At 35.6% G+C, this 14,323-nt stretch overlaps 1 protein-coding gene across 1 annotated transcript in view; it reads left to right on the forward strand.

Moving 5' to 3' along the window:
- Positions 1 to 200: 200 nt before the first annotated feature.
- LOC108368952 (serine/threonine-protein kinase RIO3-like) overlaps positions 201 to 14,323 on the forward strand; it is a 44,507-nt gene continuing 30,384 nt past the window's right edge. Inside the window, exon 1 of the mRNA XM_017623920.1 lies at positions 201 to 510. Within this exon, the coding sequence (XP_017479409.1) occupies positions 326 to 510 (185 nt within the window). The 5' untranslated portion in view covers positions 201 to 325. The remainder of the gene's footprint in view (positions 511 to 14,323) is intronic.

Here is a 14,323-nt window from a genome sequence, read left to right on the forward strand (position 1 = left end):
CTTCGGACTGATGAGAGTCACTCTCGATAAGTGTTGCTCTCTCATTTTTGCTGTCATTTCCGAGTTAAGGAACGCTTTTTGGACTAAATCTGACTACTTCGGACTTTTACTGACTATTTATGGGAGATAAGGAACGCTCCTAATATGTGAAAACTATCGATAGTGCTTACAAAACCATCGATGTTTTCGATAATCAAAAACCATCGATACTATCGATAGTGCCATCGATAGTTTTCCAGCTCTGTTTCACAAATTTTAATTGTATTAAATAAGTTCCAATTTAACTTGTGGAAAAAAGGTTGTTTTAGTTAGAGTCGAAAATAAAATGGAATCGGAAATAACAAATGCTTGGGGACAAACTTCTAAAAATTCAATTGAAACTAGTTTCTCTGAGATAATGTCCGAAGAATACGCACAACGCTTACATAACCGAGAAATAAAGTGTTTTGAAGAGCGCTTGGTTAAACAAGCACAGCGTGAATCTACGGATACCCAACTGACAAGATTAAGGTTGGTGGTACGCAGAAAAATTTTTATCTGGAGTAAATATCGCCACACAATACGGGTGTTGTATGGGTTCTTTTGATACGAGAGTTGTACGGGTTCTTTTGCTACGGGTTTTAGTACGAGTTCAGATTTCAAAGGCCCTATCTCCATAGGGAAACGCTGATGTGACAGTCATGTCACAATAGCTCTAATCCAATGATTCATTAATAGGTTTGGGAAATGTTTGCGGTAACTCACTAGTTTAGGGTAACAATTGCTAAAAAAGGTCCGGAAATGTCGAGAGGGGTATCAATCAACGCGTTTCGGTCCCCGTATTAACAATCCGGGGGCGGAAGGTAAATATTAACCATTGAAAAGTTATTAAATAAAAACTGTCAAATTTCGTTGTTTTGTATGGGCAATTACCCCGACAAAAATTCGCTACATCACCTCTTCTAGCTTTTTTACCACTACCAAAACGTCTCCCGTTATTGTTTTATTAAAACAATATCATTTATTCACTACTATTTCATATATTTCACTAATAAAACAGTCAACAAACTGCGCTTGACAAAATTTTTATAATCTAAAATCGCTAGTATTGTCACTTTATTTCACATTTCATTGGCGCTATTAGGGTGGGGTTTAGTAGCGCCCCCAACTATTTCGGGCTATTCCTTCCAAAGGGGTGGCCCGATCCAACAAAAATTCCACACACTTGTAGTCAAGGGTCTACACATCCCAACAAGCAAAATAAACTTAAAGAAAGTTTTTTTTAAGTTTTCAATTATAAACATTAAGCTTACAAAACGTTGATTTTTTGTTTATAAAACGCTTGAAAGTAAGCGTAATATAATCGAAAAGGAACATTGGTTATAAGCGTAGAAATATAAACTTGTAATAAATGTTCAAAAGAAAGCTTTTTATAAGCGTAAAAGTGTAAACTTATAATAAAGGTTCAAAAAAAGTTTTTTATAAGCGTATGAATATAAACTTACTAAAAATTTTCAAAAGAAAGCTTTTTATACACATTTTTGTAACCCTTTATTTAAAGATATTTCATTAAAAACTCATACATAGATTGCTTAACATCTAGAAACTAAACGAAATGCGAATTTTCGGCGGACTCATCTACAGACGCGAAAATATAAATAGGGAATAGACATTTTAGCATACAAATTCACAATAACAAATACAAATTAAGCATAAAAAAGTTAATTATTACATCTTGTTGCGTGTTTTCAATTACTTGCGGTTATTGGCAAATTGGAAAAGCGACATCGATGCAGCTATATATTCCGCTTCATCGCCGCCATTCTCATTGATGAACTTTTCTGAAAAAAATTTAATACATTTTTAATTGAATGTTAAACTAAGAAAGGATAAGGGGAACTCATCATTTTAAGACTCGAATGCTCCACCGATTAGCGCAGCGGGTCCTGGATTGGACTTTTTTTTACCACATCGGTTTTATTTAATTTTTTCTTTTAATAATATATTTTAAAAAACGTAAACACGTCACTTACGATTGAAAAAATTTTATATTTACTACTTCATGTCGTTGGCATTTACATTTCATTTATAAGTTTAAGTCATTTATAAACATTCGCTCTCAAAGCTTATTAAAGGTTTATTTGAAAAAACTTTTAATAAGCTTAATATTAAAAATGCTTATTTAACGCTTATTATAGCAAACTTAATTTAAGTTATTTTTAAAAACGTTTACTGAAATGCTTGTTGGGATTATTTTAACACCCACTTTTGTAATTTTTGGTCACTAATTTATTTACAAATTGGGTTTGAAATACCCCCTTTTTTGTAAAATTTGGAAATTAGCGTACATTTATCACTTCTATTCTCCTCAAAGCAGCCACTTCACCAATATATTTTTGGTAATTCTCTAGTAGGCGATTTTATTAAAAATATTCATTATTTATCGAAGTATTGATTTTTATAGGAAAAGCGCCGCAGGCGAAAATTTTTAATAAAAAATCGCGAGCAGCGCAGCACGGGCCCACGAAGTTCCTCGTCCAATCCTGCGTGGTGCGCAGACCTGAGCATGCCCTAAAGTGGCACCAGCCAAGGCAGGTGTTGCACTTGACTGATGTCACATTACGGAATATCCTGGTCTGACATACCGTGCAGATTGTAGCAGGAACCAGGAGTTGTTGGCGGCGGCGTGTGGGTGGTGGTGTGGTTGTGTGTGTTCTGTGGTCTGTAGCCGTTGTGGTGTGGTCTATTGTGTTATGTTGTTGTGCTGTGGTGTTTGTGTGCGACTGCTCAGGTGGACTAGGGTTAGCCGTGGAGGCTGCTCTGTTAGAGCAGCAGGGGGCCACAAAAGACGTGGTCCACTGCCGATGTGTCCGTAGTCCTGAGCAGACTCTGAGGTGACTCCACCCCTCGCAAGCATTGCACTTCACAAAGGTGGAGTTGTGGTGTAGTCGTCTCTGGCATACACAGCAGGTGTAGGTTTCTGGCCCTGGGTTTGACTCGATGCCAGCCCTGAGTAGGAGAACACGTAGCGAATGTAGCCCTACGGANTTTATGAACCCATATAATAAGTTATAATTTTAATCATGCATGTATTAAGAAAATTTATCAAATCATAAGTGTACTTATAACTTTTCATATTTGAATTAATTTTATTAACTTACACAGGTTACAATTTTTCATGCAAGTATTATATTTATCAACTATTACCTATTTCGTGCAAGTATTTTATATATATATTTATATATATATCGATTGTTGTTGTTGTAACAGCATACAAATTCCCCAAAGAGATTTTGGGGAGTGTTGCTGGAGTGGTGGCAGTCCTTGGCCAGATATATATCTATCTGGGTCGTTCCGGTTACGTAGACCCGAATGTCGTGGTTGTTGTTGTTGTTGTAGCAGCATACAAAGTGTTGCAGGAGTGACAGTCCTTGGCCAGATATAAATCTGGGTCGTTCCGGTTACGTAGACCCGAATGTCGTGGTTGTTGTTGTTGTTGTAGCAGCATACAAATTCCCCAAAGAGATTTTGGGGAGTGTTGCAGGAGTGACAGTCCTTGGCCAGATATAAATCTGGGTCGTTCCGGTTACAGAGACCCGACTGTCGTGGTCGATACTATCGCTGTCTTCCGTTTTTAATTTAATTCAAGGGGACATTGATTGTGAGCTTCTGTTGCAACGCATAAACTTTCTTATTCCGGCAAGAACTTTACGAAGCTCTTACCCTTTTTACCTTAAGATTTTCAAAACCAATTATGAATCCAATGCACCAATTACACGGGCGCTTCGCGAATTTAATGAGACCTCGAATTCCATTTCGTTTGATTTTTCAATTTTTAAGAATCAGTTGACTCTTCTGTTGAATTCATCTTTTTAACTTTCATACATTTAATAAACCAATGTAGCAATTTTTATTTTAGTCATAATTTATCTTCTAACTAATTTTGAATGATTTGTATTAGCACTAAGTGAGTAGACAGTAAGAACCATTGTGTTTTCTGACTAATTAAATAAATAAATAAATAAACATCTCATTCTTAATTAACGATGCCACTGTTTCTATATGAAGCTGATTTCGACATTTTGTTTTAATAAAATTTAGTATCGAAAATATTCTTTCAAAACATGCCTAGGAATGTGATATAATGGTTCGTTCAAAACCTTTTTTTAAAACTTATAAAGGCAAAAACGAAAAGGCGAAGACAAAAAGAGAATAAAAAAATTCCGCGCAGTGAATATTCAGATTTTTAAATTTAAATAAAGCATGAAGACCCCATGGAATAAATGAGTAGATAAAAAATATATAACGGTAAAACTGGCACATACATAAATATATGAAAGAATGCACTCAGGCGACGAGTCTAGCCATTGTGTGTCACAGATTTAAGTTATCGATGGAAATTTTTTTTTTCATCCCCCCCTAAAGCCAAATCCGGGCTACGCCACTGGTGCTGCCACTGTATTAGTATTTCATCAAGAATGATAGAAAACAAGATTGCGCCAATCCAGCTGAGAGCAACTGGCCGTGACGTCAAAATATACCAGAATGAGAGAGCAAGACGAGCTCGACAAGAAAAAGAAGAATCATCGAACAAAATGCAGTATAGCCAAGTTTTGAATTTGAAAAAGCACCAAATTTTTATTGGTGTATTTTATGGACTTTATATGAATACATAATTTTATTGTAAGGATGCCGATTCAAACTAATAAAAATCAATGTTTCTTGCACAACGGTCGATTTCTTCTGGCATGATTGAAGGTGCTGCACATATTTCGTTGTCGCTTATGATTCTCACTGTGCCATGATTTTGTTTAAATTTTTGTAAAATTGCTTAGAACACTTACGATTGCTATAGACTTTGCTTAAATTTTTGTAAGATTTTCTAATTTGAAGTCTTCAAACTAAAAACAAAAGCACCAAAAACGCACCAAGCACAAAACTCAAAAATTTTCGCGTTTTGAAAGAGAAGAAAAAGCAAAAAAGTAAACGAACAGGAAATTTCCCATCACTTGCAAAAACCGGAAGAAGAAGCCAGCTGACTTTGTTTATGTTTTATTTGTAAAGGGAATGTTGCCTCCATGGAAGAAAAAAGGAAAGTGAACGTTCAATGTTCGCCAGGAACATTTCTAGAAGTAAAAACTAGTTGGCACTATCATAAAGTCACATAGCAGGCAGCCAAAAAGCATATAAATACCAAAACTCGAAAAACGCAATTTTGTTTGTTTACAAAAATTGCAACCATATGTTTTGTGATCATATGTTTTCGTGTTGGATAAGTTTTGCTGACTAAAATTTTGACAGTACAAAATGAACGCTTCTCTTGCAAGAAAATGAACGCTTGCTCTCTCAATTTTTGTGTGTTGGATATTTTTTTTGTCGTTATCGAACGCCATCCAGTAAAAATTTGGAAAAACTATTACAAATTTTTGACTTTTCGAACGCAACTTATATTATGACGTCAGCGATTGGGTGGATGCTGTCAAATCGACGAAGAGAGGGTTAGCGGACCGCGAATGGCGCGACCTTTATTTTCTGGATCGTGGTATTTCGTAATAATTCACTTTTCCTTACAAGGCGTGTGCAGTGTTCGATGCTTTTCGGTATCTTCTTTCGTTTGATCACGCGATTTTTTATTAAAAATACCCAACAACACATAGAAATAATGCCAAATTATATATCAGGCGATTTTGAATAAAGAATAAAAAAGTTAATTAAAAATAGAAAAAACAAGTTATAAAAAAAATGTTCTTTTTAACAAATGTATTTTTGCGTAGAACTCCTTTCTGCGTAGGCGGCCTTCGGCCGCACTTAGCGATTATAACCCTCACAAAGTAGAATTCTCTTTCTGTTTTGCGAAGAAAAGGAGCTGAACACCTTTTGCAGAGAACACCTTTCTTCGTAGGCGGCCTTCGGCCGCACTTAGGGATTATAACCTCACAAAGTAGAATTCTCTTTCTGTTTTGCGAAGAAAAGGAGCTGAACACCTTTTGTAGAAAAAACCTTTAAAAGAAAAGTCAAGCGCGTGATTTTGAAGGAGTGATTTAATGAATTGTGATTAATTGGTTATTATTAAAGTTGTAAAGAAAATTATAACTAATCGGGTAAAGTGTAAAGTGAAGGGGAATACAAAAATATGGTAATTCTCTAGTATAGAGTAGCAACCCCTAAAAAAGGTCGGGGAAAGTCGGGAGGGGTACCAAACGACGCGTGTTTGTCCTCCTATTAACAAATTTTCATTATTTATCGAAGTATTGATTTTTATGGAAAAAGCGCCGCAGGCGATACAAAACAACGAAATTTAACAAAAGTTTTTTAATAATAACTTTTAAATGGTTAATAGTATTAACCCTCCGTCTCCGGATTGTTAATAGGAGGACCGAAACGCGTCGTTTGGTACCCCTCCCGACTTTCCCGGACCTTTTTTATGGGTTGCTACTCTATACTAGAGAATTACCATATTTTTGTATTCCCCTTCACTTTACACTTTACCCGATTAGCTATAATTTTCTTTATGACTTTAATATTAACCAATTAATCACAATTCATTAAATCACACCTTCAAAATCACGCGCTTGACTTTTCTTTTAAAGGTTTTCTCTGCAAAAGGTGTTCAGCTCCTTTTCTTCGCAAAACAGAAAGAGAATTCTACTTTGTGAGGTTATAATTCCTAAGTGCGGCCGAAGGCCGCCTACGAAGAAAGGTGTTCTCTGCAAAAGGTGTTAAGCTCCTTTTCTTCGCAAAACAGAAAGAGAATTCTACTTTGTGAGGGTTATAATCGCTAAGTGCGGCCGAAGGCCGCCTACGCAGAAAGGAGTTCAACGCAAAAATACATTTGTTAAAAAGAACATTTTTTTTTATAAGAACTTGTTTTTCTATTTTTAATTAACTTTTTTATTCTTTATTCAGAATGGCCCGATATATAATTTGGCATTATTTCTATGTGTTAGATATATTACATTTATAAGTTTACTTTCATATTCATATGGCAAGTGTGAACCACATATTACACTTCTATATGATATTTTGATTACAAAGGTGGAAACACATCTCTATTATTAAGTGTCATCTCTATGTTGTAATTTCTGGATTCTTCCCTTTTTATATCCGATCGTTGCCCGATAAAACTGAGTACTAAATAATTCAAAAGGAGTTTAAAATAGTATTTATATTCATATGGTAGCAGAGCAAGGTTTGCTAACCAAAATACATTGACATCGACTATTTTCTTGTATACGAACTAAAAAATTAAATTTGCACGTTGTGGCCCATGAGGGTTTCTAACCCGGTAGCAGAGTGGAAATAAGTTTGCACGTAGCAGCAGATTGGTGGTGAGCAAGTGTTACACGAGGTCAGAAATTAGCAAGTTAAAAATGCATTCACTAGTAAAATGGGATGAGGCTATGATACCTATTTTCGATGGCGCTGACTATACGCATTGGAAAAAACGCATCCAAAAATTCTTGGAGCTCAAAAGGTGTAACGAGGTAGTGCTGCGTGAACAAACAAGTACCGACAAACCCGAAGATTGGTCATTAATGGAAATTAAGGCGCATAATATTATATACAGCGCAATTTCCAATGCTCAGTTTGAATTCATCGGTGATTTAGAAACACCACGCGAAATAATGTTAAAATTTGATCAAATGTACGAAAATAAATCGACAGCTCTTCAAAAACTATCGAAAGCACGAAATTGCAAAACTATCAAAGTGCTGAGGATTTCTTCAACACTTTTGAAAAGGGGTTCAATGGTCTCAAAGCTGCGGGAGCCACAATTAAAGAGGAAGAAAAGTTAAATTACATGTTGAAAGCGTTACCGGCATCCTATAGTCATATAGGAGATATGATGGATGTGCTACCACAAAAAGAAAAAACCTGTGAATGGTTAAAACAGAAGATTAAACTGAAAGCTGCGGATACAAACGTAAGCACAAGCAGTGATGGGTCATTGGCGAGGACCAACGTGTTTGCAGCATCAACCTTAAACAAAGGAAACAGTCACATAACCAACTACAAATGTTTTAGGTGTGGAGAAATTGGCCACACGCAAAGGTACTGCAACTCCAGCAGTCAAGGAGAGCAACAGAATAATCAACAACGAGGACGCGGCAAAGATGGATATCGTGGTAACAATCAGGGGCGACGAGGATCAAATCAGCGCGGAGTATTACGTGGCAAGGGGCGGCAACAACATAGCGAGCAATGCAGCAGCAGTAGTGTATTCACAGCTAGTGTAAGTAGTTCAGTTATAAGTAAAAAATGCAATAATGAAATAATCTGGTTGCTTGATAGTGGTTGCACTGATCATATTATTAATAACGAGGCATATTTTCAAGCTTGTGTAAACCTAAATAAATCAGCCGAAGTAAAACTTGGTGATGGTCGTACGCTTCAAGCAACCAAGATTGGAACCGTAAAGGCAAAGTTTCAAATATTTAAAAAATTTTCAATAATTACTATTAAAAATGTTTACTTTGTAAAGAACATGAAATCAAATCTGCTAAGTTATACTAAGATACTAGAAAATAACAAAATTGTGTCCGAAGGAAAACTTAGCAAAATCTATAATAAAGAAAATAGACTAGTGGTAGTTGCGCAAAAGATAAATAATTTGCTTTTTGTAAAAGGAAATTTTTTGAATGAAAAGGAAATTGAAGATAATGCAACTGAATACAAAAGTAATAAAATGACTCAGAAAGAAAAATGGCACAGAACTCTGGGCCATGTAAATTTTAACGCTCTCAATAGACTGTGTAAGAGTAAAGTAGTAGAAAATCTTCCAACTGAGCTTGAAGATGACTATCTAAAATGCGCAATTTGCTTAGAAAATAAAATGAATAGAAAACCGTTTGAAAATAGTAGAACTAAAGCAACTGCAATACTTGAAATCATACACACACACCTAAATGGGCCTCATAGTACTGTTGGAAGTAGTGGGGAAAAATATTTCCTTACAATAACCTACGATTATAGCAAACTGATTAAAGTTTACTGTATAAAGAGTAAAGATCAAGTTCATGAGTGTATAGTTGAATATATTAATTTAGTCGAAAATTTAACTAACAAAAGAGTAAAGAAAATTAGATGTGATAACGGTACTGAGTACGTAAATAAAAAAACTATTAATTTTGTTCGTGAAAAGGCTATAGAATTAAATCCGTGTCCCGCATACGTACATGAATTAAACGGTACAGCTGAGAGATTGAATGCAACCATTATGGATATGTCCAGATGTTTATTAGCAGAAGCTCAAATTGACAGGAAATATTGGCCAGAAGCTGTAAAGACGTCAGCATATTTGAAGAATAGAATTTTAGCCAAAACCATTGAGAGAAAAACGCCTTATGAGATTTTTTTTAATAGAAAGCCTGATGCCAAATATCTTAAGATTTTTGGAAGCAAAGTATGTGTTCGAATACCGGACCAAATAAGAGGATCAAAATGGAACGAGAAAGGGAAATTTGGAATACTTGTTGGCTATACAGATGTAGGAGTAATAGAGAAAGATACAAAGATAATAGTCCGTGATGAACCAGTCGAAACATACGATGAAGAACCAGATGAGATGGCTAATATTGAAGAAAAGGATCAATATCCATATGAATCGGATGAATTTTGTGAATGCGAAGACTTGAACAGGACCGTTGAGGAACGTGAACCAAGTAGTTCTAACAATGCGAACAGTCCAGCATTGAGTAGATCTGAAAGAAGCAAGAAGACGACTAGAGATGACCAGTTCGTCTATCAAACGATCAATGTCAATTATACTAACGTCCTGGTCCCGGAAACGTATAATGAAGCAGTTATGTCCCCTGAAGCTCAACTATGGAAAAAGGCAATGGATTTTGAATACGAAAGCCTCATGAGGAACGAAACGTGGAAACTAGTCGAAAGACCACAAAACGACTATTATCGGCCTGAAATGGATTTACAAAATAAAGCCAGCAGCAAAAGCACGCCTAGCTGCAAGAGGTTTTCAACAGCGCTAAGAAATTGAAGACACATACTCACCTGCCTTTAAAACCCAAACGCTGAAAATATTACTAGCATATTGTTGTCAGAATGGATTTATTATCCATCAAATGGATGTGAATACAGCATTTCTCAATGGTGTAATAAAAGGTGAAGTATATGTTGAACAACCAGAAGGCTATTCAGATCGTTCCGGTAGGGTGTGTAGGCTGAATAGAGCTCTGTACGGTCTAACGGATAGCCCGCGTATATGGTATGAATGCTTCCACCGGTACTTGAGTTCATTGGGTTTTATCAGAGATAAGGTCGATTATTGTTTGTATTATATACTAATTAAAGATTAAACCATATATATTCTACAATTTGTTGATGATATACTGATTTGCAGTAATAAAGAAAGTAATATTGAAGAAATTAAGCAAAAGTTATCGAAAAGATTTAGCATGAAAGATCTGGGTTCAATTAAAAATTACATTGGCATTGAAATAAAGTATGATAAAGAGTCTAACTATGATATGCTACTAAGTCAAAAAACCTATATAGAGTCATTAGCAATAAAGTACGGTGTTAATAACGCTAGACTACATTCAACCCCAATGGAGGTAAATCTAAAATTAGAGAAGACCGATAATGTAAACAATAATAACATCAAGTATAGAAATATTATTGGTGCCTTTTTATACATAAGTACAGCTACACGCCCTGATATTGCAGTGATATTCAGTGTAAACTATTTGAGTAGGTTTCAAAATTTGGTTCGAAGAAATACACTTTAAATACGCCTTACGAATACTAAAATACTTATACTTCACTAAAGAAAAATTTGATATGTAACAAAAAGAACAAAGACTGTAATATAATAGATTGTTACGTGGACTCTGACTGGGCAGGAGATATTAGCGACCGAAAATCCACAAGCGGTTACGTTATAAGATTTTTCGGAAATCCTATTTACTGGAAATCGCGCAAACAAAACTCAGTAACCAAGTCCTCCACTGCTGCAGAATACGTCGCATTATCGGAAGCTACTACTGAGATATTACTTGTGAATGAAATTCTGAAAGCTTTTAAAATTAATATGATTGAACCAGTCAAGGTCTACGAAGACAATTCAGGCGCGGTAGCTATAGCCAAAAATGGTAGTTTTACAAAAAAATCTAAATACATTGAACTGCAATACCACTATGTTTACGAAAATCAAGAAATGAATAACATAAAAATTGAATCTCAGGAAAATCTAGCTGATATACTTACCAAATCATTAGGTAAAACACAATTTGTAAAATTGAGAAATCTTATGAATTTGAAATGAAAATTCTACCTGAATTACTTACATTTGTAGTAAAAAAAAAAATATATATATATATTCGCATTTGTATTTTGAATATTGAATATAAAAGTAAGGAGGCGTGTTCGATATATTACATTTATAAGTTTACTTTCATATTCATATGGCAAGTGTGAACCACATATTACACTTCTATATGATATTTTGATTACAAAGGTGGCAACACATCTCTATTATTAAGTGTCATCTCTATGCTGTAATTTCTGGATTCTTCCCTTTTTATATCCGATCGTTGCCCGAGTAAGCTGTATATCTATACCATATTAATATTAAATAAAACTGAGTACTAAATAACTCAAAATGAGTTTAAAATAGTATTTATATTCATACTATGTGTTGGGTATTTTTAATAAAAAATCGCGTGATCAAACGAAAGAAGATACCGAAAAGCATTGAACACTGCACACGCCTTGTAAGGAAAAGTGAATTATTACGAAATACCACGATCCAGAAAATAAAGGTCGCGCCATTCGCGGACCGCTAACCCTCTCTTCGTCGATTTGACAGCATGCACCCAATCGCTGACGTCATAATATAAGTTGCGTTCGAAAAGTCAAAAATTTGTAATAGTTTTTCCAAATTTTTACTGGATGGCGTTCGATAACGACAAAAAAATATCCAGCACACAAAAATTGAGAGAGCAAGCGTTCATTTTCATGCAAGAGAAGCGTTCATTTTGTACTGTCAAAATTTTAGTCAGCAAAAATTATCCAACACGAAAACTTATGATCACAAAACATATGGTTGCAATTTTTGTAAACAAACAAAATTGCGTTTTTCTAGTTTTGGTATTTATATGCTTTTTGGCTGCCTGCTATGTGACTTTATGATAGTGCCAACTAGTTTTTACTTCTAGAAATGTTCCAGGCGAACATTGAGGCTGCGTTTCTTTATACATTCCTGATAATCCAATTTCACAGCCGGAATAAACAGAATGCGTTTGAAATATACGTCAACATATCATCAGGAACGTTCTAAAGAATAAATAAACAAAAAAGTTTATTCCAAACGTTCAGAATGAATAAAGAAATGCAGCCTGAACGTTCACTTTCCTTTTTCCTTCCATGGAGGCAACATGAATTTCAGTTTGTTTACAAATAAAACATAAACAAAGTCAGCTGGCTTCTTCTTCCGGTTTTTGCAAGTGATGGGAAATTTCCTGTTCGTTTACTTTTTTGCTTTTTCTTCTCTTTCAAAACGCGAAAATTTTTGAGTTTTGTGCTTGGTGCGTTTTTGGTGCTTTTGTTTTTAGTTTGAAGACTTCAAATTAGAAAATCTTACAAAAATTTAAGCAAAGTCTATAGCAATCGTAAGTGTTCTAAGCAATTTTACAAAAATTTAAACAAAATCATGGCACAGTGAGAATCATAAGCGACAACGAAATATGTGCAGCACCTTCAATCATGCCAGAAGAAATCGACCGTTGTGCAAGAAACATTGATTTTTATTAGTTTGAATCGGCATCCTTACAATAAAATTATGTATTCATATAAAGTCCATAAAATACACCAATAAAAATTTGGTGCTTTTTCAAATTCAAAACTTGGCTATACTGCATTTTGTTCGATGATTCTTCTTTTTCTTGTCGAGCTCGTCTTGCTCTCTCATTCTGGTATATTTTGACGTCACGGCCAGTTGCTCTCAGCTGGATTGGCGCAATCTTGTTTTCTATCATTCTTGATGAAATACTAATACAGTGGCAGCACCAGTGGCGTAGCCCGGATTTGGCTTTAGGGGGGGATGAAAAAAAAAATTTCCATCGATAACTTAAATCTGTGACACACAATGGCTAGACTCGTCGCCTGAGTGCATTCTTTCATATATTTATGTATGTGCCAGTTTTACCATTATATATTTTTTATCTACTCGTTTATTCCATGGGGTCTTCATGCTTTATTTAAATTTAAAAATCTGAAAATTCACTGCGCGGAATTTTTTTATTCTCTTTTTGTCTTCGCCTTTTCGTTTTTGCCTTTATAAGTTTTAAAAAAAGGTTTTGAACGAACCATTATATCACATTCCTAGGCATGTTTTGAAAGAATATTTTCGATACTAAATTTTATTAAAACAAAATGTCGAAATCAGCTTCATATAGAAACAGTGGCATCGTTAATTAAGAATGAGATGTTTATTTATTTATTTATTTAATTAGTCAGAAAACACAATGGTTCTTACTGACTACTCAGTGCTAATACAAATCATTCAAAATTAGTTAGAAGATAAATTATGACTAAAATAAAAATTGCTACATTGGTTTATTAAATGTATGAAAGTTAAAAAGATGAATTCAACAGAAGAGTCAACTGATTCTTAAAAATTGAAAAATCAAACGAAATGGAATTCGAGATCTCATTAAATTCGCGAAGCGCCCGTGCAATTGGTGCATTGGATTCATAATTGGTTTTGAAAATCTTAAGGCAAAAAGGGTAAGAGCTTCGTAAAGTTCTTGCTCACAATCAATGTCCCCTTGAATTAAATTAAAAACGGAAGACAGCGATAGTATCGACCACGACATTCCGGTTCTACGTACCGGAATGACTCGGGTTTTACCCGACCAAGGGCTGTTGTTTCGGCGATCTAACCCCGTTTAGGTCGGCGAAGTATCTCAGAAGTTGTTCGTCCATAGGGCTACATTCGCTACGTTTTCTCCTACTCAGGGCTGGCATCGAGTCAAACCCAGGGCCAGAAACCTACACCTGCTGTGTATGCCAGAGACGACTAAACCACAACTCCAGGGGAGTGGGGTGGAGTCACCTCATAGTCTGCTCAGGACTACGGACACATCGGCAGGGGACCACGTCTTTTGTGGCCCCCTGCTGTTCTAACAGAGCAGCCCCCACGGCTAACCCCAGTCCACCTGAGCAGTCGCACACAAACACCGCAGCACAACAACATAACACAATTGACCACACCACAACGGCTACAGACCACAGAACACACACCACCACCCACACGCCGCCGCCAACCACTCCTGGTTGCTCCTACAATCTGCACGGTATGTCAGACCAGGATATTCCGTAATGT

This window comes from Rhagoletis zephyria, unplaced genomic scaffold, assembly GCF_001687245.7.
Source record: "Rhagoletis zephyria isolate East Lansing unplaced genomic scaffold, Rhagoletis_zephyria_1.1 Rzeph_scaffold_03419, whole genome shotgun sequence".
NCBI classification, from domain to species: Eukaryota; Metazoa; Arthropoda; class Insecta; order Diptera; family Tephritidae; genus Rhagoletis; species Rhagoletis zephyria.